Below are 24,763 nucleotides of genomic sequence, written 5' to 3' on the forward strand. Positions count from 1 at the left end.
AGGATAATAAATAAATAAATAGGAGTCATTATGAGGATTATGACAAATAACTGCAGCATAACAAGCATCATAAATTTATTTTTGTTGCACTTGAAATTATAAATTTCTTAATCAAGTTCACTTCTATATTGTAGTGAACTTCACTTTTGAATATAGTTCACTTCACTTTTGAAGTACGATATGATACCATATTGTATAATAGTACACTATGATTTATAAAGTATACAAAAAATCTGCTAAGTATAAAGAAACTCCTCTGCCATGAAGCTAAAATTTCCTTCAAAAATATTCCTTCATTAAGCCAATAATATTCCTTTGAAATTAAAGCAAACCAGAATTTATTAAGTGATATGTGCTAGGAATTTTACATGCATTCTACTCACATAATTTCACAACAAGCTTGAGAACCTGAGGCTCAGAGAAATGAAATCACTGACCAAAAACACACAGCTCCTAAATTACAGCAAATCTTGGATCCACACCCAGGTTAGATTGATTCTAAAGCTTGTGTTCTCTTCTTTACCTAACATTGTCTCTTAGCTTTTTGAATTGGGTCCACAAATTTCATTTGAATTTTTGTAGACCCCAATTCAAAAAGCTACATGCCTCACACAAGGTCAAAGAAAAATTACTTCCAGTGTAGGAGAAGTACCCCCCAAATTCTCATATTTGGGGATACTGTTTTACTAGTTTAAGTCACCTTCAAATAACATACTATTTTGAAGGCAATTTTCAAACAATTCCTGCTAATCTAATTTTGGTCGCCAAAAATATGCTGATACATAAGAGTGAAACCAGTCTTTTTCCACTAGTTAGGAAACTATGTTAATTAAGAAATTAATATATTAATCAAGTGTAAGCCTTAGATGTGCAAAGAAACAGTTCTAGAATTTTGATAAGAGGAAAAATAAATCAAAGAATTATTTCCTGTAACTCCAATGGAATGTTAATAAACAGGATTGTTTCCACTGGAAATGCCTAAAACTTACTGCTCCCAGAAAGATTGCTTCCTCAATAATTTTTGTCCATGAAACTTAGAGAAGCTATCACAAAGCAATATTCATGGCCCAGGTGTTTCTGAAGAACTAAATCTGTAAATTAGAAGCCCTGTAATCTTGACATTAACTATAATATAATATATAAAATGAAAGAATAAAAGTATATGCAATATTTTGTAAGTCTTCCTCTTTATTTAAACCAGTCTGGTGCTTGAGAGCAGGAGCCTTATTTTCCTTGATCATATAAAATTAACTTCAATCCGCTGCTGCTTACCTGTTGCAGAGTACGCTCAGGGCTCCATGTGGACTACATTTGCATGGCAGACAAAGCCCAGAAGTGTGATTCAGGTAGAAGCCCTCCTTGCAGGTTTCACAGTGAAGCCCCTGATAACTTGGCTTACACTCACACTGCCCTGTGGTCTGGTTGCAGCGATTCACATCCACGCTTCCAACCACAGAGCAATTACATGCATATTCTGCAAAGGAGAGAAGGAAAGACATTATTAACTAAGATTTAATGTTTTCTTAATAAAATGAACTCTATTTTTCTTAAGTATTCATGACAACTTTGTAAGGGTGGATAAAATAAATTCTAGTCCAAATTCACTTTCTACCTTACTTAGTTTATTTAAATTGGGAAATATATACAGTAAAGTACATGAAACTATGTATCATTCATAATTATAAAACATTCTCATTTTCATTTCCGGTACTCTTCATCTTCTAGCTCTTTGACCCTACAATTCTATGTGTGTGGGTCTGTATATTGTTAGTTTTTCTGGACTGGAAATCTCCAAAAGCAGGGCCTATGCTTGTCTACATGGCACTGAAAACAAGTGGGAAATGACAACATGTTAAATAATAAATAATCCCATTGTATAGCTGCAAAAGCCTAGAGCTCCAATGGTTAACCGTGTTAACTTACATACATCAGACAAGACTGTTCCTCAACTGAAATCATAAGTTAATATGTTCTCAGAAAGAAATTAATGGAGAATTGAAACTTTAAGGTGAAGAAATAATTAGATAAGTCCCAGATGAGAAAGTTTACTAGATCATCCTAATCAATGGATAAAACCAATCACAATTTGAATCTCTTTTCCAAATTAAAGGGTTTAGAAAATAAACATTTTTTTAAAAAGTTTTTATACCACTTCCCCAGATTCCACATTCGCATTACTCACACTACAGAGGCTTTTCCTACCTGAATGTGTATTCAGGGGGCTATAGGTACATTTTCATTCTACCTGAAAAAATCAGGAAGAAAAGCTAGTAAAATAGTCTCCTAAATCATTTGGATGCCCCCTCATTATCAAATTGTGAGTATGTGTGTGTAACTTAAATGACTACTCAGACCTAGAAAATTGTCATATAAAATAGGGCACAGGGTACTGGACATTAAGTTCCTAATTTCTTTTTTTTTTTTTAAGATTTATTTATTTATTTTTAGAGAGGGAAGGGAGGGAGAAAGAGAGAGAGAGAGAAACATCCATGTGCGGTTGCTGGGGGCTGTGGCCTGCAACCCAGGTATGTGCCCTGGCTGGGAATCGAACCTGTGACACTTTTGGTTCGCAGCCCGCGTTCAATCCACTGAGCCACGCCAGCCAGGCCCCTAATTTCTTTTAAAAAAGAAGGGCGACAGAAGGGGGAAGAGTTTGACTTGGATGATTTCCATGCCCATTACAACTACATATTTGATGATTAGGATCCAGCCTTCAATTTTTCTCTCCTTCCTCCAGCTGGCCTTCCACGGCAGTGAAAAGCCAGGCCGGAAAAAGTAGTAAAGTAAAGAAACCCCAGCTGCTGCCAGCCCCAGCTGAGAGGCCTGACTGAGGAAGAGGTTAGGAGGTTACCAGTGGAGATGTGGATCTCTGGCCATGTTGGTGATCCTCAGCCCGCCTCATTTCTTGGGGTTCATACTAAAAGCAGCTTCTGATGAGACCTTACTGTCCTACAGTCAATGGAGGATGAAATTCATTCTCCTCTAGTAAAATCACTTAGGAAATGGAAAGCAGTGTTGCAATAAACATTTTTTTTACATACATTTCAAACAATTCTTTAGATGAAAACATTTAGGAGTCCTTGGCTTTGGACTTTTAATGCAGGTGCATTTACTGTTTAGTTAAGATTTAGTTTGTGTTATTATTATTACTCATTTTATTAGGAAAAAAAGCATCTTCAGCATAGATTGACAGAGTATTAACATAGGACTCTGCAAACATTTGCAAAAGCTTGCAGTTAAAATCAACTGCCGATAAAACAAAACCTTGCACATATTGTACAGGAACAGCCCCATTCCAAGATAGGCATGAACTTAGGTTTGAAAAGTCCAGAGAAATCTATGATACAAATTGTACTTCTGAATAGAAAAGGCACCGTGTAAGATGGCATTATTCGGAAAAAAGTTTAGCTTGAAAAAAATAATCTTTAATGTAATTTTTGATGATTTCTTAAAAGTTACTAAATAACCACAAATCCAGAGTATTAAAAGGAAAGTTTTAAAAGAGTTTGTTGCTCTATTCCAGAAAATAAACCTGCAATTTTTTGTATGCCATCACAAGCATCTTATTCACACAAGTCAAAACAAAGGATTCCATAAAGGTATTCCCACTTGGCCAACTCTATACCAACTCTACACCTCCTAAATTTCTTCAGTTCCTAATCTTTGGTGTCAGCTTATCTCCCTGCTCCTCCCACCTCTTCTAATTTGTAAATTTACCAAATGAATAAATATATTGTATATGGGTGTGTCAAATATGGGTATTACTTCTTTTTTCTTTTTTTTAATAAGATATTTTTTTAGATTTTATTTATTTATTTTTAGAGAGGGGAGGGAGGGAGATAGAGAGACAGAGAGAAACATCAATGTGCGGTTGCTGGGGGTCATGGCCTGCAACCCAGGCATGTGCCCTGACTGGGAATCGAACCTGTGACACTTTGGTTCGCAGCCCGCGCTCAATCCACTGAGCTACGCCAGCCAGGGTAGGTATTATTTCATGTATGTGTTGAAACCCAGAAGAGAGTTCAGATTTCTTCAGCCCAAAGCATCAGAAAGGAATCAGCTTCCCATCTCAATCACTATTCTTATTTTTATTGGGCTATGTAAGCATGACATTTCTTTGACAGAGTTACATGCTTTCACATTATTTCTACTGTGTGTGTGTGTTTACGTGTGTGTGGTTTTTGTAAATGAGGAAGCCATGTTTAGTGGTCTGTAAACCTGCCAATGAGAACTTCATGGCAAGACCTTCACTCCACCAGAAATGACCAGAATGCTTAAAATAACATTTTTCTGGTTCCCAAATCTGGGACCAGCCATTCATATAGTAACTTGGCTAGGCCTGTAAGTTGTGTGGGGTGGAGTCTCTGGGGATCTCCAAGGCAGGTCAGTGTTAGCCAGGTTGATGGAGTCTCAGAAATGGCACCAGCTTGCCAGCTCTGTGTGGGGAGGGTTGAGAAAAGGGACAATGGCCTCTGCTCTCCTTGATGCCAGACACTTCTGGCTCTCCCTATACACCACTGGCGCCTTTCAGTTGCCACCCCAGTGCTGCAGCCCAGAGGGAGTGAGTCTGAGTAGGTGAGTCAGTGTGTGGGCTCTTTAAGAGGAACTGTTTTGGGCTCCAGCAGTTTCTTCCATTGACTCAATCCCCACTGGTTTTTGCAGCCAGAAGTTGTGGGGACTTATCTTCCTGACACTGGAACCCTGGGCTGGGGGTGGGGGGCCTGGTGTGGGGCTGGGACTCCTCACTCCCTAGATAGCTCTTCTGAATTTTTACCCACCACACATGAGTGAGGGACCAGCCTGTTCTGCATCTGCGCCCCTCCTACCAGTCTGCATGGATGTGGTTTCTTTAATTCTGTAGCTGTCAGACTTCCATTCAACTGGATTTCTGTTGGTTCTGAGCGATGGTTGTTCCATATCTTAGTTGTAATTTTGATGTGGTTGTGCAAAGAGGTGAGCCATGTCTGCCTATGCCACCATCTTAACCAGAAGTCCCATTAGTTATTTCTATGAAACTAATTCAAACTCTTCATTATTCCCTGAACACATTCTTTCTAGTCTCATCTCTGAACATTTTGTTCATTCTGTCCCTCTTGAAATGTTCTCTCATCTCCATATATTGAAACCTATCCCCTACTTCAAGAATCTGCTGAAACTTTCGCCTCTATACACTCAACTCTATTGCCTTTCGTGTGAACCCATAACATCTACTACTTGTAACTCATATGACAATAATTTGACGAGGCAGTAAAGTGATGATTAAGGGCTGTAGAGGCAAACAGCTGCAGTTTAAATCAAGCTCGTTCACTTACTAATTTTATGACCTCAAGCAAGTTAGCTAACCTTGTACTTTTCTCTTATATAAAAAAGGCATAATATGATGCCTATAATACTCATCCCCAACAAATAAGCTGAAAGTAGTTCAGAGTGCTGCAAAAATTAACAGAATCACTGGTAGAAAGGGATACCTAGTGAAATAACATAATTCAGATGTCAGGTTCATAGGCCACACAGCCTTTATTATACCCTTTAGACAAGATCTGTTCAATAAAAGCCTAGGATTAGACTTATTACAATGGCAGTTTTGAAACTGTTTAAAAATAGAAATATAAAGACCTGAGGAAAAGACAATAAATTTATGTTTTTCTCTGAGAATTTGAACTTATGGGACAATTTTGATATAAAGGTATCCAAAGTAATCACTACATTTAAATTTAAAGTTATAGGCCATCTAATTAGAGAATAAAATGGTATCCTACATATTCCTGGCTCTATACATTACCAATATGGGTTCCTACAAATACAATGACAAAAACAGAAAGGTTTAGGATGTGGTTACAGAGAAGATGAAAAAAGAGTATTTACTGGTACTAATCATCCTAACAGTAGTGGGGTGACTGGCACGTACTTCAGCAAGACAGACCACTCTAGTGCAAGGAAGGGGGCTGATGTATCAAGACAAAAATACACTATCATGTTAGCATTGCTCTCCAAATTAATCAGAGGAAAAGAGGCCAAAGCCAAGCCCAGAAACATGCGTATCTTTCCTGTTTGGAGCACAGAATCCAAGGCCCCTATTCCAGTGATCAACCTCAAATGAAATGACTCCAGTTAAATAAATAGAATGAGCAACAGTAATAAATGTAAATCACCATTTAGCTGTGTCAGGAAACTTGCTAGCTTGTAAGCAGAGTAAAATCTAAGAGCCTTCACAGTTCTTGACATTCATATGGAACCAGGTAGGAGTTAATGCAGAAACAATGCAATTTACTAGGAAGCTAGCAAAATGAAAAGAAAGAAAATTTCAACTATGAGAAGCAGTAGGAAGGACCTATAGCCAAAGAAAAGAGATGATGTGCTGATTTTTTAATGAGGTAGAATCATAGGCACCAGAGCAGCACAAAGGGGTCTGCAACATGACTAATGGGTAGCAATGGGAATGAAACAACATGAGCAGGACACGAAAAGGTAATCACTGACAAAGTCTGAATAAAATGCCAGAAGCTCATTTGGTTGCCTAAGAGTTAACATGAAATAAATTCCGTCATTTCAGTAGTAGGTTTCCTTTCAATGCCCTATAATTCTTAGCAAACTCTAAGGAAATAGAAAAGAATGTTAATGTTAGAAAGTAAATGTCAGCAGAGAGACTGCAACCTTTGGCAATGTTTTTTCTTTTTGTTTGGCTTCTGAAGACCAATGAAACAGTGATTTGAACCCTGAAGAAGAATAAAAAACAAAAATCTGGTGCCAAACTGTTTGAAAATAGACATATAAAGGCCCAAAGAAAAGGCAATAAATTTCTGTTTGTGGGATGAGTTTGATGTAAAAGTAGCCAAAGTAATCTTTGTATTCAAATTAAACACTGCAGTCCCCACTGGTGTGGCTCAGTGGGTTAGGCATCATCCCGCAAACCGAAAGGTCACCAGTTTGAATCCTGGTCAGGGCATGTGCCTGGGTTGCAGGCACACAAGAGAAATTGTTAGATGGTTCTCTCACTCTCTTTCTCCCTCCCTTCGCCCTCCTGTAAAAATAAATAAATAAAATCTATAAATCAAACATTGCACTTTTTCAAACATTCCCTACCAAGGGCCAAGAAATGAACATTTTCAGCACTTAAAAAAGAATAGAGTAATTTTGTTTAGAAGTTTCATAAGTCCCCCCCATCCACTCCATGCACAAACACCTGCCCTGGTAAGAGATTATCTCCTTGAGCACACAAAAGACCTTTAGGGACCTTTTATACATCTGGTAGGCTTCTCTCTGTGTCTAGCCATTACACCATCTTATGTCCGTGCTCCATAAAAAGTCCATTATACCTTGTAGAAAATATTAATTGCATTTTAGTACTTGCAGCTACTTTGATGAGAATAAGTTATTTTAGAAAAATATTAACTTGATAGTATGTCCTCATTAATGTGCCCTTGGTCTCTCTGTACCTCTTTCTGGAGTCTTTTCTGGGTGCTGTAATTAACTATGATGTCTGGAGACTCAAGCAGTTTGGTACAATAGTGTGTTAGTCTTTCGCAGATAAGACAGAACCATAAATGAAAGAAAGGAAAAATTTGAATAATAAAACAAAAAAATTGTATCCTCAGTCAATTCATGATGCAAATCTTATTGAACAAATAAATGTAAATTCATAACAGCACTGTTACTGAACTAAAATGATTACAAAATAAGTATTGCATAGATACTGGAAAAATACTTATAAATATAACTAACACAGACCACTCACAAGAATCTAGGTCAGGAATATAGCCTGGAATTCTATCTATAGCCTCTTGCAAAATTGTGGAAATACCTTCACAAAATTCAATTTCTAGCTTTTTCATTCCTTCAACACTTATTTCACTCTTGCCACAGCCAGTATGGCTCAGTTGGTTGGAGCATCATCCTGTAAACCCAAAGGTCATGGGTTGGATTCTGGTCAGGACACATGCCTGGGTTGCAGGTTTGGTCCTCAGTCCAGGCACATGCAAGAGGTAATCAATTGATGTTTCTCATTCACACCAATGTTTCCCTCTCTCTCTCACTCCCTTCCCCTCTCTCTAAAATCAATAATTAAAAAATCTTAAAGCAATGATTTCACTCTTGCTTTTCAATATCTTCAGATATTGAAAAAACAAAAATACTGCTCCATCCTATTCTAAAATTTTTCATTCTTCCCCATATTCAGAAGACATACAAAATGTACTATAATATTGATGGCATCTTCTGTTCAATCACAAAGTAGCAAAAACTAGAAGATATGTATTTAAATGTACTAGGCTCAGTTCTTAATCTTACAACCAAATTCAAAACATTAAAAATTTATTAGTGCCTTGGCCAGTGTGGCTAAATTGATTGGGCATCATCCCTCAGATCAAAAGGTCACTGGTTCCATTCCCAGTCAGGGCACATGCCTGGGTTTTGGGCCAAGTCCCTAGGTGGGGGCACATGGGAGATAATCAATTGATGTATCTTTCACACATCAATGTTTCTCTCCCTCTCTTACTCCCTCCCATCCCCTCACCCTAAAAATAAACAAACAAACAAACAAATAAATATTAAAAAGAGAATAGCAATGCTTGCTTCAAAGCTCTGCCTGTATATCAATAGAACAAAAAATAATGATTGTCTTGACTAAGGCCTGTATTCCTAAGCGTATGGTATATTTATTTCAAATATATACTTTTTATTAGGTCCACATTTCTCTTTGTAGGTTTAGAGTAAAAGAATCTCAGAAAGGCCTCATTCTATGGAAAATGAATTATCGATAGAGAGTTTTTATTTTTGTAAAAGGTCTTAGTCTAGCATAACACTGATACTCAAATTACATTTCACATTTCTGTTATGCCAGGGCAGGGTCACAGATCTTTACAAAGCTGGGGAACTTAATATTAAAGCTGATGAGTTTCCTGAGTTAAACCAGACTTTGTAGAAATGTGGAAACTTTTAAAGCCACCACTTTTAAAGAAAAGCTTTAAGCTTTACCTTTTGAAATAAAAATATATCCACTAAAATCCCCAATCACAATTCACTACTGCAAATATTCCTTCTACTTTTATGAGAGACACATGAAAAGGGGGGATAACATGACACAGGTTTTATAGAAATTTTTCTGTCTCACACTTAAGGACCATGTTGTGAGTGCTTGCCCTTGGCTCACTGCCAGTTTTCCACAATTCAGAAACAATTCATTTAATTTATGAGACAAGATGACAAGCTCTGGGAAAGGTTGTTAACATCTAGCTTTTGCTACTAATAGTAACAAAGTTATTGAATGTGTTCTACATGTATATCAAACATCACACTAAAAACCTCATACATATGGTCTTCTTTAGTCTTCACCACAGTTGGGTGAGGTAGGCACCTGCAATGAGGAAAATGAGTCTTAGGTCAAACAAATCACACAACCAGCCAATACTGGAGAATGGAATAGAACCCAAACTGAGCAACTCCGAAGTCCACATCTTTTCACCATGAGAATCTTCTGCCTATGAAAATGAGTAGAAAAAGCACTAGACAGACCCAGCACACCTGAATCCTAGAATTTGCTGCTAATTACCCTGCACTGTGGCCTTCAATAAGTTTCATTGTGTCTCAATCCATAAAAGGTGGGTGACTCTTGCTATTTGTCTATATGAAATACTTAGGTATAAATGTAACATAATATGTGTGTGATCTTTAAGCTAAAACTCCAAAACACTGATGAAAGAAACCAAAGCGACCTTAGTGGAGAGACATACCGTAACAATTAGATCTATAGATTCAATGAACCCCAATCAAAATCCCAGCAGGATTTTTTTTGGTAGATAGTCACAGGCTGACTCCAAAACAAATGTGAAAAAGCAAAGAAACTTGAATAGCCTAAAAACAACAAACTTGGAGGACTCTCCATAACTGATTTCAAGACTTACTATAAAGCTACAGTAATGAAGCCAATGTGTGACTGGTAAAATAACAGACACAACAGTCAATGGAACATAACAAAGAGTGCAAGAAGAGACCCTCACAAACATCATTAACTAATTTTTGACAAGGAGCAAAGGTAATTCAATGGAGAAATGATATTGTTTTTCAATAAATGGTGTTGAAACAGTTACATGTCCATGTGCAAAAAAAAAAAATGAACCTCAATCTAACCTCATACCTTGTACAAAAATTAACTCAAAATAGATAATAGCCCCATATGTAAAATGCAAAACTATAACACCTCTAGAAGAAAACACAGGAGAAAATATGATTGACCTTGGGTGAGACAAAGAACTTTTACATGCAATTCATGAAAGAAAAACTGATAAATTGGATTTTACTAAAATAAAATTTTGCTACTACTAAGATAAGAGAATGTAAATACAGCCACTGATTGGGAGACTATTCTCAAATCACATTTTTGTCAAAGACTTATATAAAGAATATACAAAAACTCTCAAAACTCAACAATAAGAAAACAATGCAATTTAAAAATGGGGGAAAGGTCTGAATACACACTTCACCAAAGAAAATGTATGTATGAAAAATAAACATTTAAAAAGATGCTCAAATCTTTTATTAGGAAAATGCAAGTTAAACCATAGTTACATACTACTACACGCCTAATAGAATGACTAAATTTTTAAAAAACTGGCAATATCAAGTTTTTGGAAAAAGATGCTGAGCAACTACAACTCTTACATGTTGCTGATACAAATGCTTGGAAACCAATCTGGCAGTTTCTCCTAAAGTTAAATGTATGCTTAGCTTACCATTATGACCCAGCAATTCCACTCTTGGGTATCTACTCAAGAGAGCTGAAAATGTATGTTCACACATAAGTGTCAGTAAATGTTTACAGTACTTTTATTCATAATCACTAAAAGTTGGAAATAGCCTCCTTCAACTAATGAATTGTTAAACTGTGGCTTATTCTTTTTATATCATACATTAATATAGTTTTCCTATCAGAATCTGTTTCTGATTTATTAAATTGATCTGTCTATATTATACAATACTTAAAGTTTTAATAACTGAAGCTTTATCATGTGTTTCACTAATGTATTACCCTTCTTTACATTTTCTTTTAGTTGTTCACAGGTATGTTCCCATCGGAACTTTGTTGCCATATTTCTTCCCAAAAAAATCCTATTGTAATTTCCCCAATAATTCCACTAATTCTGAAAGTTAATGTGTCAAGAACTGGTAGCTTTATAATATTCAGTTTTCCCATCTATGAGCACTTATACATTTCTCCATCTATTCAGTCTTCTTTTATATTCCTCCGTGAAATTATATTCCTCGTAACTAAAAATTACATCTATATAAGTTTCATACATACCTTGGTGAGATTATCTCTAACCTTTTCATCATTAGCAGTAATGGTTAAAACTGTGATCTTTTTTCCCCATTATCTCTTCTAGTTAGTATCAGTTAGTAATACTTATCAACTTGGATTTCTTGGTATAGTCATTTTGGTGAACTTTCTTATTATTTCTAATGTTTTTTCCCTTGATTCTTTTAAGTAAGACTTCTATTTTTAAGTTACATAGAGTGAGTCCCACTGAAGGTCATGTCTTACCTGGCTAACAACAATAGATACAATTTTGAGTTCTTCTCAACCACAACCGTTTGTTGGTAAAATAGAACAAAACCATTTCACACCACTGCTCATTTTAATCCCTAGGTCAACCTTATTATTAACTGTAATAAAAGTAATTACCAGACTTCTGGCCAAGATGGAGGCGTGGGTAGATGCACTGTGACCCCTCACACAACCAAAAGAAGGACAACAACAATTTAGAAACAAAATAACAACCAGAAAATCAAACTGTATGGAAGTCCGACAACTGAAAATAGACACATTCATCCAGACAGGTAGGAGGGGCGGAGTCAGCAGCCAGGGGGAGAGGGGCCAAGGCAAAAAAAGCAGTGGCTTGTGACCCTGGGTGCACAAAGCAGCAGCTGACCAACCTGGTGTGCACAAGACCCCCAGGTACCCAAGACCGCAGCGGGAGGACCCTGGGCACGCAGGTGGCAACTGGCAGACCCCGGGTGCAGGGTGGCAGTGGGCAGACCCAGCAAGGCAGCAATTGTGGAGCGGCGCACACTGACTGGGCAGTCCCACGTTCGTGCACAGATAAACCAGGTGAAACTGCAGAGCGAGACAGACCACGCAACCCAGGGCAACCCAGGGCTCCAGCTCGGGGAAATAAAGCCTCAAAACACAGATTGAAAACACCTGTGGGGTTGAGGCACTGGAGGAGATTCCAAGCCTCACAGGAGAGTTCGTTGGAGAGACCCACAGGGTCCTAGAATGTACACAAGCCCATCCACCTGGGAATCAGCACCAGAAGGGCCCATTTGCTTGAGGGAAGCAGCGGGAGGGACTGAAATCCAGCAGAGAGCTGAGCAAGCACCATTGTTCCATCTCAGACCCCTCCCCCACATACAGCATCACAAACCAGAGAAGTGGGTTACCCCATCCTGGTGAACACCTAAGGCTCCGCCCCTCACTACATAAAAAGCAAGACAAGACAAAAAAAAAAAAATGGCCCAAATGGAAGAACAGATCAAAGCTCCACAGCAAATACAACTAAGTGACTAAGAGATAGCCAACCTATCAGATGCACAGTTCAAAGCACTGGTGATCAGGATGCTCACAGAATCGGTTGGATTTGGTCGCAAATTCGATGAAAAAATGAAGGCTACGCTAAGTGAAATGAAGGAAAACGCACAGGGAACCAACAGTGATGGGAAGAAAACTGGGACTCAAATCAATAGAGTGGACCAGAATGAAGAAAGAAACAACCACACAGAAAAGAATGAAGAAACAAGAATTCAAAAAAATGAGGAGAGGCTTAGGAACCTCCAGGACATCTTTGAACGTTCCAACATCCAAATTATAGGGGTACCAGAAGGAGAAGAGGAAGAGCAACAAGTGGAAAAGTAATTTGAACAAATAATAAAAGAGAAATTCCTCAATCTGGCAAAGGAAATAGACTTCCAGGAAGTCCAGGAAGCTCAGAGAGTCTCAAAGAAGTTGGACCCAAGGAGAAATATACCAAGGCACATCATAATTACATTACCCAAGATTAAAATGAAGGAGAGAATCCTAGAAGCAGCCAAGAGATAAGGAGGCAGTTACCTACAAAGGAGTTCCCATCAGACTGTCAGCTGATTTCTCAAAAGAGACCTTGAAGGCAAGTAGGGGCTGGAAAGAAGTATTCCAGTCATGAAGGGCAAGGACCTACATCCCAGATTGCTCTATCTAGCCAAGCTTTCATTTAGAATGGAAGAGCAGATAAAGTGCTTCTCAGATAAGGTCAAGTTAAAGGAGTTCATCATCACCAAGCCCTTATTATATGAAATGTTAAAGGGACTTATCTAAGAAAAAGAAGATAAAAAAACATGTATAGTAAAATGACAGCAAACTCACAATTATTAACAACCACACCTGAAACAGAAACAAAAACAAACTAAGCAAACAACTAGAACAGGAACAGAACTACAGAAATGGAGGAGATCACTTTGAGGGTTAGCAACAGGGGAGTGGGAGGAGGAGAGAGGGGCAAAAGGTACAGAGAACAAGGAGCATAGGTGGTAGGTAGAAAATAGACAGGGGGAGGGTAAGAACAGTATGGGAAATGTAGAACCGAAAGAACTATGACCCATGGACATAAACTAAAAAGGAGAAATGTGGGTGGGAGAGGGTGTGAGGATGGAGGGGAATGAAGGGGGGGAAATGGGACAACTGTAATAGCATAATCAATAAAATATAATTTTAAAAAAAGTAATTGCCATTTACTATTACCTACCATGACTCAACCTTTGTCAGACATTTTACTTGCAAGAACATTTAGCTGCACAACAACCTTGCAATGGTTGTTTATAAACAGGAAAACTAGAACTTAAAGAAGCTAGGTACTTCCCCATGACCACAGAGTTACAGTAAGTGGTTGAGACAGCACTCAAACCCCAGGTTTATCTAACTCCAACACTGTTCCTCATTCCACTTTACCACAGAGCTTTCTTCCTTTAAAAGATGGGATGGAAAGAAGGGGCAAAACAAAAAAGAAGAGAAAAGAAAGAAAAAGAAAAAATTTTACCTAGTACTATTAAATGCAATTGTTTTTTTTTGTTTGTTTGTTTGGGTTGGTGTGTTTCTGTTTTCTTTGTAAGAAAGTAACATCAAGTAGAATGATTAACAAACTGTAGGGTCAGGGAGAAAGTGTTGCACAAGATACAAAAAATTTCTCAACTGGAGACTTAGAACACCTTACATTTGTTTTTGGCTGATCAGTCTTAATATGTTGTTCAGAACACATGCTCATGATTTAATATTTGGGATCTGTTTAGTTTATTTAAATGTATTCTCATAGCTAAAATAATACTACTTATTAGTATTCCTAATAGCTCTATAAATTCTGGATATGAACTGTGCTAACCTGACAAACTGCAACATGAACCTAGGCAAAAAATGTTTTGTATGTCACTCTTTTTTCATTTGTTTGCATTTTTTAGTCTTTAAAAAACAACCTATTTTTGCAATTTAATAAGAATTGATTGCTTATTTTTTGAAAGGGCATTTTATTTTGTCAGGTCCTATCAAACTTAGGATACACTAAAAGAATTAACTGTACAACTGAAACTAATACAAAATAATATTGATGGTAAACTGTAATTGAAAAATGAAATCAAAAAATAATTAACCAAATACTGCCTATATGGCTTTAAATACAAACTATTCTATCAAACTTAGAAGTTAATGAGCTTTTTTATTTCAGCATTTTTCAAGTCCCTTGAGTTCAAAGGAGATGGGGGTAGGGAGAAATAGAGAAAATGAATTCGAACAACTTAAAATCTGGCCCCAGGCCACAATAGAAAGAGATCAGTCTTTGAGGTCAAAGGACTTAGGTTTAAATACTGAAATCATTGTTTATAAGCTCTATATTCTTAAATTTCACACCCTCTGTGTAAAGACTTTTCATAAAACAGTGCCTCGCATACTTTCAATCAATTTTAGCTATTATAATATTCTAAAATATAGACTGTCCAACTTCATATAATTGGGATAATGAAACCTAACTTTGGAGAGTATTCTAAAAATTAGAGGAAACAAGGCAAAGAAAATACCTAGGACAAGACATTCTCTTGTCCTATTCTAACTTTCCATTATAAGCAATCTTTTGAGCAAGCAGCATCCTTAAATGGTACTACAGATTGCAAAGATTGGAAATTAAAGGGATCATCAGAGATTTCTGAATGCATGAAAAGAAATATTATCCTAAATAAATTCATTACTGCCTTAATTTCATAGCGACAGAACAGAAAAAATATAAGAAAAAGGAAAGAACTTCAGTTTCAAGTTGCATCTGAGGTTGGGACTAGATTGGCCTTAGTGTCTCTGCTTACAGAGCATAGCTGAGCAACTTAAAGGCTAGAATGTATTTGCTCATTGTAATACCTGGAAAATTAATTCAGAGAAAAGGAGTGCATAAAGAGCAAGAGAAAAGGTCAATTTAAAAATACCATCGTAAGGTACCCAGTGATACAACCCAGAAATTGATTCCTAATTTTCAAAAAAGACAAAGTTGGTTCCACATATTATAGTTTAACTATATTTTTTAAGATTTTATTTATTGATTTTTAGAGAAAGTGGAGAGGAGGGAGAAAGAGACGGAGGGAAACATCAATATGTGGTTGCCTCTCATGTACCCCCAACTGGGGACCTATCTAGCAACCCAGGCATGTGCCCTTGACTGAGAATCAAACTGATGACCCTCTGGTTCACAGGCCAGTACTCAATCCACTGAGCCACACCAGCCAGGGTGATATATTTCTTACACATATTATCAAGTGGGTGATTTGTGGATTGCTAACAATAAATATGTATTTGATCACAAGATTATGCTATACCATCCTGGAAAAATACATGAGGAACACAGTAAGAGTGAGTAGAGAAAAAATCTACTTACTATGGTTGCAACAGAGACTGACAGGGAGTAACAGAAGAAGAAAATACATATTAGAAAGGTATACTGGGGCTCTGAATTCCAGTGCAAGGAGTTTGAACTTCATTCTACGTGGAATGATTCTCCAAATTAGTACCCCTTGCTTCAAAATCACCTGGGAAGCACAGCAAAACACTGATTCCTGGGTCCCACCCTACACCTACAGAACAGAAATCTCTGGTGGGGGAACTCAGGAATATGCATTTTTTACAAGCTTCAGAAGTGATTCTGTTGTACCCAAAAAGTTCGCTGTAGCAAAAGGAAAATACGGTAGATTCTTGAACAGAGTTGGGCTTCAAAAGTAAAAACAAAAACAAAAATAGCAACAATAGTAATACCAACAGTATTTATCTCTACTACTATTTATTATTTGTTTACTTATTTGTTTACTTATTACAGGCAAGGCACTGTCCCATGTACCTTACATGCATGAACATTACAAACTTTCAAGGAACCAGTACTGTACGTACAGGTGATAGGTTAAAATAAGGAAATGGCCCTGGCTGGTGTAGCTCAATAGATTGAGCACAGGCCTGTGAACCAAAGTATCACCGGTTTGATTCCCAGTCAGGGCACAAGCCTGGGTTGCAAGCCATATCCCCAGTATGGGGTGTGTTAGAGGCAACCACACATCGATGTTTCACTCCCTCTCTTTCTCCCTCCCTTCCCCATCTCTCTAAAATAAATAAATAAAATCTTTTTTAAAAAATAAATAAATAAAAATAAGGAAATGGAGGCACCAGAGAAACTAGCAGTCTAACAAGAAAATATGAATTTGGGCAGCATCACTAGTAAAGATTGCTTCTACAAGCATACAGACACCTATCTGTATATTATACAGTGAAATAAGTCTGTTTGCTTTCTGAATAAACAAACACTGCAAGGCAGAAAATATACCTGTCTGCAGTTGTCTGCAGTGCTAGAAGTTTAATGGATTTGGAGTTAAGAGTCAACCAAGTAAAATAGCTGAGCCTCACGTTATTCCAAATGGCACTTAAAAGAAGTGCTTTCATCTTTTGGAACTGGAAGTGGGCTATCTTATTTTGTGTTCCCTATCTAATCCTCTTACTCCTCAAAACATGTTGACAAATTCTTCCCACTCTTCTGCCACTCTTCACTATTATCAAACACTTATACAGTATAAACATTGTTCTACACTACAAGCTGTGAAGTTCTTTGCTTTATCATCATTACTAAGCACTTGGGTAACGCCTCAAACCGAAAAATAAGGACACAAGACAGAAGAAACCCCTCTTCCAACTCCACTGCTCACTCCTCTCTTGTACACATCATTAGAGGAACTTAATCCCTCCTCTTTATAAACACACACACACACTCTGAGGATCCTTAAAGGAAAACTGAAATGGTCATAAGTGGCCTAAATATAGATTGGGAGGCTGCATTTTTTTAAAATAAGACAGAAAACTGTACTTGAACAATTAAAATAAAATAAAATTTTAAAAAATAAGAATTTGTGAACACCATGATGTTAAAGACTTTGTTCAAGTTTGCAAACAATACAAAACACAACCTTCAAACGTCCCCCGGTAATTGCTGAGGCACTACCAGAAGTTAACAATCTCAGAAATTCTCAAGGACCAGTGGTCAATAACAAATCAAATTAAAAAAGAAATAATTTGTCTCCCTCCTCCACTCCTGAAGTAATAGTCTTGAAGAAGCAAGCAATGTGAGCTAAAATATCTAAGAGAAACACATTCTGGCTAAGTGAAATTTATCTCTACAGTAGTGGAATTTACCTGTTCTTCTTCCTACTTCACTTTGGATTTCATATATCCCTTTCATCATTTTCTGTACTATTAAAAGCTATTACCACACTGTCAGTGGGATTGTAAAATAGTGCAACCACTATGAGAAACAGTGTAGAAGTTTCTCAACAAATTGAGAATAGAACTACCATATCATCCACTGGGTATTTATCTGAAGAATACAAAAACACTATTTCAAAATAACATACACATCCCCACGTTCACTGCAGCATTAGTCACAATTGCCAAGATATGGAAACAACCTAAGTGTCCATCTGTAGATGAATGGATAAAGATGTCAAACACACACACACACACACACACACACACACACACACACACACTGGAATACTAGTCAGCCATAAAAACACAAAATATTGCCATTTGTGACAACAAGGGAGGACCTTGAGGGTATTATGCTAAGTGAGGTAAGTCAGAAAAGGACAAAAACCATATGATTTCACTCATATGTGGAATATAAAACAAAACAGGCAAAAAGAAACAGATGCATGAACAAACTAAAAACAAATTCATAGATACAGACAGCAGATGGGTGGTTACCAGAAAGGAAGGTGGGTGAAGGGAGGTCCAAGTGGGTAAAGGTGTGGGGGTGGTCAAACATGTGGTGATGGATAGACACTGGACCTTTGGTGGTGAGTACACTAGAGTATATAAAGATATCAAATTATAATGTTGGATACCTGAAATTTACATAATATTAAAATTATTTTTACCTCGATTAAATATATATTACATTAATTTCTTTATAAATTTTGGATATTAACCCCTTATCAGATGTATTGGAGAATATGCTCTCCCGTTCTCCTTTATTTTGTTTATGGTTTCCTTTGTTGTACAAAAACATTTTAGTTTGATATAGTCCTATTTGTTTATTTTTCCTTCTGTTTCCCTGGCCTGAGGAGATATATCAGATAAAACACTGCTATGAGTAACATCTAAGATTTTACTGCCTATGTTTTCTTCTAGGATTTTTATGGTTTTGGGTCTAATATTTAAGAATATTTAAGAATATTCTAATGAATATTTAATTCATTTTGAATTATTGTATATGTTGTAAGAAGGTGATCTAGTTTCATTTTTCTGCACATATCTATCCAATTTTCCCAACACCATTTATTGAATAAACTCTTTAGCCCATTGTATGTGCTTGCTTTCTCTATTGAATATTAATTGACTATATAGGCGTAGGTTTATTTCTGGGCTCTCTATTCTGTTCCATTGATGTATATGTCTGTTTTTATGCCAGTACCATGCTATTTTGATTACTATGGCCTTATAGTATAGTTTGATATTAGGTAATGTGATTCCTCTTTGTTCTTCTTTCTCAGGACTACTATTGCTATGTGAAGCCTACAAACAATCCATTTAAATGGGTAAAGGACCTGAATAGATACTTACCCAAAGAGGACATACAGATGGCCAATAGACATATGAAAAGATGCTCAACATCATTAATCATCAAATAAATGCAAATTAAAACCACAATGAGATATCACTTCACACCTGTCAGAATAATATCACTTCACATCAATAAATCAACAAACGAGTGCTGGCGAGGATATGGACAAAAGGGGAACACTACTGTACTGTTGGTGGGAATGCAGACTGGTGCGGCCACTGTGGAAAGCAGTATGAAGATACCTCAAAAAGTTAAAAATGGCTCTGTCTTTTGACCCAGTGATCCCACTTCTGGGACTATATCCAAAGAAACCCAAAATACTAATTCAAAAGAACATAAGCACCCTATGTTGATCGCCGCATTATTTACAGTCATTGAGATATGAAAGTAGCTCAAGTGCCCATCAGTGGATGAGGGATAAAACAACTATGGGACATTTACACAGTGGAATACTACTCAGCCATAAAAAAGAAAATTTAACCCTTTGCAACAGCATGGATGGACCTGGAGAACATTATACTAAGTGAAATAAGCCAATCAGAGAAAGACAAATACCATGTGATTTCACTCATGTGTGGAATCTAATGAATAAACTGAACTAACTAGTAAAATAGAGACAGACTCATAGATAGAAAGCAGGATGACAGCTGTGGGGGGTGTGGTTAGGAGGTGGAGGGATCAAGCAAAAAGGAAAGAGGACTCATGGACATGGACAACAATGTGGTGATTGCGGGGGGTGGTGGGGAAGAGGGCATAAGGGGGTTAAGTGGTAACAGAAAAAATACAGTAAAACTGATGGATAAAACTGAGGAAATAAATTCCTCATGAACATCAAATACATACATATATTTCATTAAGTACCCACATAAAAAAATTTTAATAAATCAAAAAAGAAATAATTTGGATCTCTGTCCACCGCTGAAATAAGAGTCTGTTTAAAAAAAAATCATGGCTGACAACTTTTCTGAAAAAAATAGTGTATTGAAGCAAATGCTAGCCAGAAAAGAACCTGGTCCTGGGGCATGCAGTCTGAACCAGCAGCAGCAACAGCAGCAGCAGCAGCAGTGTTGAGCAGAAAAGACAAACATGTCCACTGTCATGGAGTTGATGAGGCTTTCATGCAAACAGTTGGGGGAAGAAAGATATAAGCTGTTTTTAAAGCATTTACATTGGCTATAGTTAAAAAGGGTGGGAAAAGGTGAAGCAGGGGTAGTTCTGAGATAGGTACAAAGTCTGTAAGGAGGAAGTGTTTGTTCTTCAGGATTGGTTGTGGGCAGCAGCCCAGAAAGTTCGTGTATAAGCAAGAAGCAGAGCCACCTGGCTATTCTCTTCAGATAATCCAGAAAAAAACACCTGGAAGTTAGTTTGAAGTTTCAACATACATTCAGGAATGTAAGCAGTCTTTGTTGGTTTTGCCCTGCAGTTGTTAACCGATTAACCTCTCTTGTCTCTTCCTTCCACCTGCCCGCTTGCTGTAATTTCATTTAGGACATCTCAGATTTATTTTCTTGTCAGTCCTAGAGAAGCAATCAATGTTAGCTAAAATATCTAACAGAAACACACTCCGACTAAGTGAAATTTATCTCCACACTAGTGGAATTTACCTGTTCTTCCTGCTTCACTTATGATTTCATGCATCCAACTCACCACTTTCTGAACCATTAAAGGTATCAGCACATCGTTGATGGGGATTGTAAAATAGTAAAACCACAGTGGAAAACAGTTTAGGGGTTCCTCAAAAAGTTAAGTATAGAACCATCACATGACCCAGCTCCTGGGATTGAAAGCAAGACCTTAAGGAGACATTTGCCCCTTTCAGAGCAGCATTATTCATAACAGCAAGATGTGGAAGCAATCCAAATGCCCACAACAGGTAAATGAATACACAAAATGTGGGATATTCACATAATACAATATTATTCAACTTAGAAAGCAAGGAAATCCTGCCACACACACAACATGGATGAACCTTAAAGTCATTATGTCAGATGAAATCAGCCAGTGACAAAAGACAAATACAATGTGATTCTACTTATATGAGGTATCTAAATTAGTCAAATTCAGAAAAACAAGGAGTAAAATAGGGGATTGTGGTGGGAAGGGGAAAAGGAGTTCTGTTTAATGGGAACACTTTTATACACTTAGAACCAACTTTGGAATAGTGACTACATCTGAGTAAAGAAGGAAGAAAATTGGATTAAGGAGGAACACTTGAAGCTTTAATCATACCTACTATTTTATTTCAAAATTGAAAAAAAATCCAAAGCAAAGTGGGAGAAAATTCAGATATTACAAAGCTGAGAGGTAGGTATATAGTGAATGCTCACTATAGCTTGACATATTTCATAATTTTTTACAAGACCTAAGTTTCCTCCCATTAACATTTCTCATTAGTAAATATTATCCTACTCAACCTTGTACTATAGTTATTTATCTACCTGTTCTACCTAAGTTCTAGAAGAACGGGTTTTACATCTCACTTATTTCTGAATGCATTATTACCCCTCCTCAAAATACGCAAACCTGGGTCTTTGGGATTCAGGTACCAGATTACATGATATAGAAGTCAGACTTAAGTTAAGTGATAGTTACCTGAAGCAATAAAATAGAAAAACAGAAATTTTGGGGGGCTATCCAAGATTATGGCCTCAAAAGTAAAACTACATGGAGAGTCTGAAAAATGAAAGAAAAGAACAACAGCACAGCACTGGAAGTAAAACTAAATCTAGAACTAAATCAGGTGTATTAAAAGCTTTTTAAAAAAAGATGCACATATACGTGAATTAACTTATTCATCCACTCGGCAAATATATATTGGCTTACTATGTGCCAGGCATTGTATTAGATGCTGGGGGATGCAGCAGTAAATAACATGCACCAAAATTCATGACCTCAGACCCCTTATAGCTCAGCATGGGGAAGACACCCAAGTGTCTTAAGTTAAATATCTAGTATGTTAGGAAATAGTTAAGTGGTAAAGAGGTAAAGGTACGCGTGGAGGGAAAACACCGGGTGGGAGGAAGAGGAGGGACTGTATATGTGTGTGTTGGGGAGTGCAGTTTTAGACAGGATGGACAAGAGAAGCCTATGGTAAGAATATGCAAGAGTTTTCCTTTTATACGGTCTTTACACGTGCTTCTGGGCAGGGTATGGAGGTTTAAAAGGCTGAAAGCAACATTCTGTAGAATAATTGAATGACGAAATAAATAAATGAATGCATATGACTAGAAGATGGGGAGAAAAATACCAAGAAATGAAAACAGAGAACCCTATTTTTTCTCTGAGGTTATTAGAGAAAAGATTTTTGGTGAAACACATGATTATTAATTCAACCATTCAACAAATTAGTATTGTACCAAAAATGGGTAGTATAATTTCCACATGCTGGAGATACAATGATGTGGAAGAAAGACATGGTCTCTACCCTCATAACAGCTGACAGTCATACAACAGAGAGAAAAACAAAGAAGCGACATAGTGTGATAAATACTAAAATGGAAATACATGTTCAATGTTTTGGGAAAACAAGGTGTGCGTGTTTGCACCGGGAGAAACAGGTGGGACTTTCCAGAGGAACAAATCTAAACTGGGATACAAAAGGTGAAGAAGTTTAGCCAAGCTAAGAGCAGAGGGGAATATTTCAAATGCAAGGGATATCATGTGACTGACATGGAGGTAAGACGGAACACGGTACCACAGAGAACTGAGTAAAGCTCATTTTGGCTCCAGCATAGACTATGAGGCAGGAGTGGTGACAAGTGAAGGACTTTCTTAAGGGCACTTGGGTAGCTACGGAGAAATTTTACACAAGAGAGAATGATATGATCACACCTACATTTTGGAGAGATAACTGGCTGCAGTGTAAAGAATGGACTGGAAAAGAATGAAGGCAAGGAGACTTTTTAGAAGCCTGCCAAGAGCACGTGTATGTTACCAAGACCACAGGATATTTATTGTTACTTGGGTCAGGTGGTATGCTCATTTTCTTAAAACTTATTTTCCTATTGTAGCAAAAACAAATCATGTACCAATGCATTATAAATGTCTCTTCTCTGGCAGGTAAAGTTGTATAACATCAAAGACCCTAATAAAACCCATAAACAATGTTACTAGAGTTGTGCTGTATAACTACCTACAGTCATTATGCAGTGCCTTGAAAGAGCACCTTCATTATACATTATGATTTTCATCCTTTCCCTTCCCCAAAGAATTTTTCTACCCATTTTAACAGCTTCTTAGACATTGAGATCCATGGGTAAGAGACAAGTACAGCTTTTCAGCTGAATAAACAAAGACAGACAATGAGGGCAATGTGGCAAAGTGAGTCTGCCCACTCAGATATTTTCCAAAGTAGGAGTTCATGCCCAGCTTCCTCGGTTGGAAAGCTCTGAGGAATAAACATTCCAGATAAACCAATATCAAAGACATTTCATCAGCACTATTATTTGTGCTAATCGTTTGGTGGACAGTATACAAAACTTCAGGGAAATTATGAGGCCCAAGGGCTTGCAATTTTTAAAATGGTAATGAAAAAGACAGGTACACTGGGATATTTTCTTGACAACACCAGACCTGACATATTAAAACAATTTTATTCACTGACAGAGACCAGAAAAGCAATGAGCTTTCATCAGTGCCCTCTAGAACTCATATTGTATATATCATGCGTATGTTAAAAAACATGTGGGTGTAGTCAAAGATAGAAGCACTCAAAAAGAAAATTGCCTGTTTGCTAGGGTATACTTTAAAAGACTAATGTTTTGTATTAACTATATAAAAGATGTGCAGTGTTTGATTTGGGTGATGCAATGTTTGAGACAGCTTTTCTATCCTTTTTTTTTCCATTCAATATGAACAGTACATTCCTAACCAGGTCTGCTCAGACACCCAGGGTGCTAGTGAATGGTAGTACAGACTCTTCAGTGACCAAGCAACCAATATCCTGGAATTTGAAAAGAACTTTTTATAATGAAAAGTTCTACTATAATAGACCATTTGCCTGGCTTGTTTTCATAGCTGAAAACTGACCCTCTGCTGGAGACCAAAATTCCCCCCGTATTAGCCCTGAAGTCACTATACCAGCTTAAAATTAGAATAGGACAGAGGAGGGGGAAGTACTTTAAAATTCTAAGACGACACAAGGTGGAAGAAATTAAGTGATCAAAGAGAAGAATGTCCTTGTTATAAAAATAATGTGGGCCATAGACATTTACAAAGAAATATAAATAGTAAGAACTCAATAAACATTTATGAAATGAGCATGGTTCAAATGACAAATTTCAGCTCAAGTTTATAGTCTACAGTTTATATGGCACTGACAAATTATTTCTTTGAGTCAGTTTACTCACATGTAAAAACTGGATATTAATGTATAACCAATCCTACCCAAACAATGCAAGGAGCCCTTATCTTCTAGTTTTCATCTTCAGTTGGGCTATACAAAGTTATTTAGCAATGTCAGAAACAACAAGGAAGCTACCAATATCCATTACCTCTCCCCAAAAAATAATCAATCAAGTCTATAGGTTTAGTTTTTGTAAAAAAGAAAAGATTTTCCCCTTAATCATAAAGAAAGCATTTTGCTGATTCTGTATTTAGTGATGGTAAGA

General features: G+C 37.1%; 1 protein-coding gene and 1 long non-coding RNA gene across 2 annotated transcripts in view; one reads left to right on the plus strand and one right to left on the minus strand.

Moving 5' to 3' along the window:
• MEGF9 (multiple EGF like domains 9) overlaps positions 1-24,763 on the minus strand; it is an 88,105-nt gene that overhangs the window by 41,065 nt on the left and 22,277 nt on the right. Inside the window, exon 2 of the mRNA XM_028513315.2 lies at positions 1,273-1,474. Coding sequence (XP_028369116.1) covers positions 1,273-1,474 — 202 coding nt within the window. The remainder of the gene's footprint in view (positions 1-1,272; positions 1,475-24,763) is intronic.
• Positions 10,573-14,028, plus strand: LOC118499792. The gene is made up of 2 exons (XR_004902327.1): positions 10,573-11,669; positions 13,749-14,028. It is a non-coding gene; the product is annotated as an uncharacterized LOC118499792 (long non-coding RNA).

This window comes from Phyllostomus discolor, chromosome 3 (assembly GCF_004126475.2).
Source record: "Phyllostomus discolor isolate MPI-MPIP mPhyDis1 chromosome 3, mPhyDis1.pri.v3, whole genome shotgun sequence".
Classification (NCBI taxonomy): domain Eukaryota; kingdom Metazoa; phylum Chordata; class Mammalia; order Chiroptera; family Phyllostomidae; genus Phyllostomus; species Phyllostomus discolor.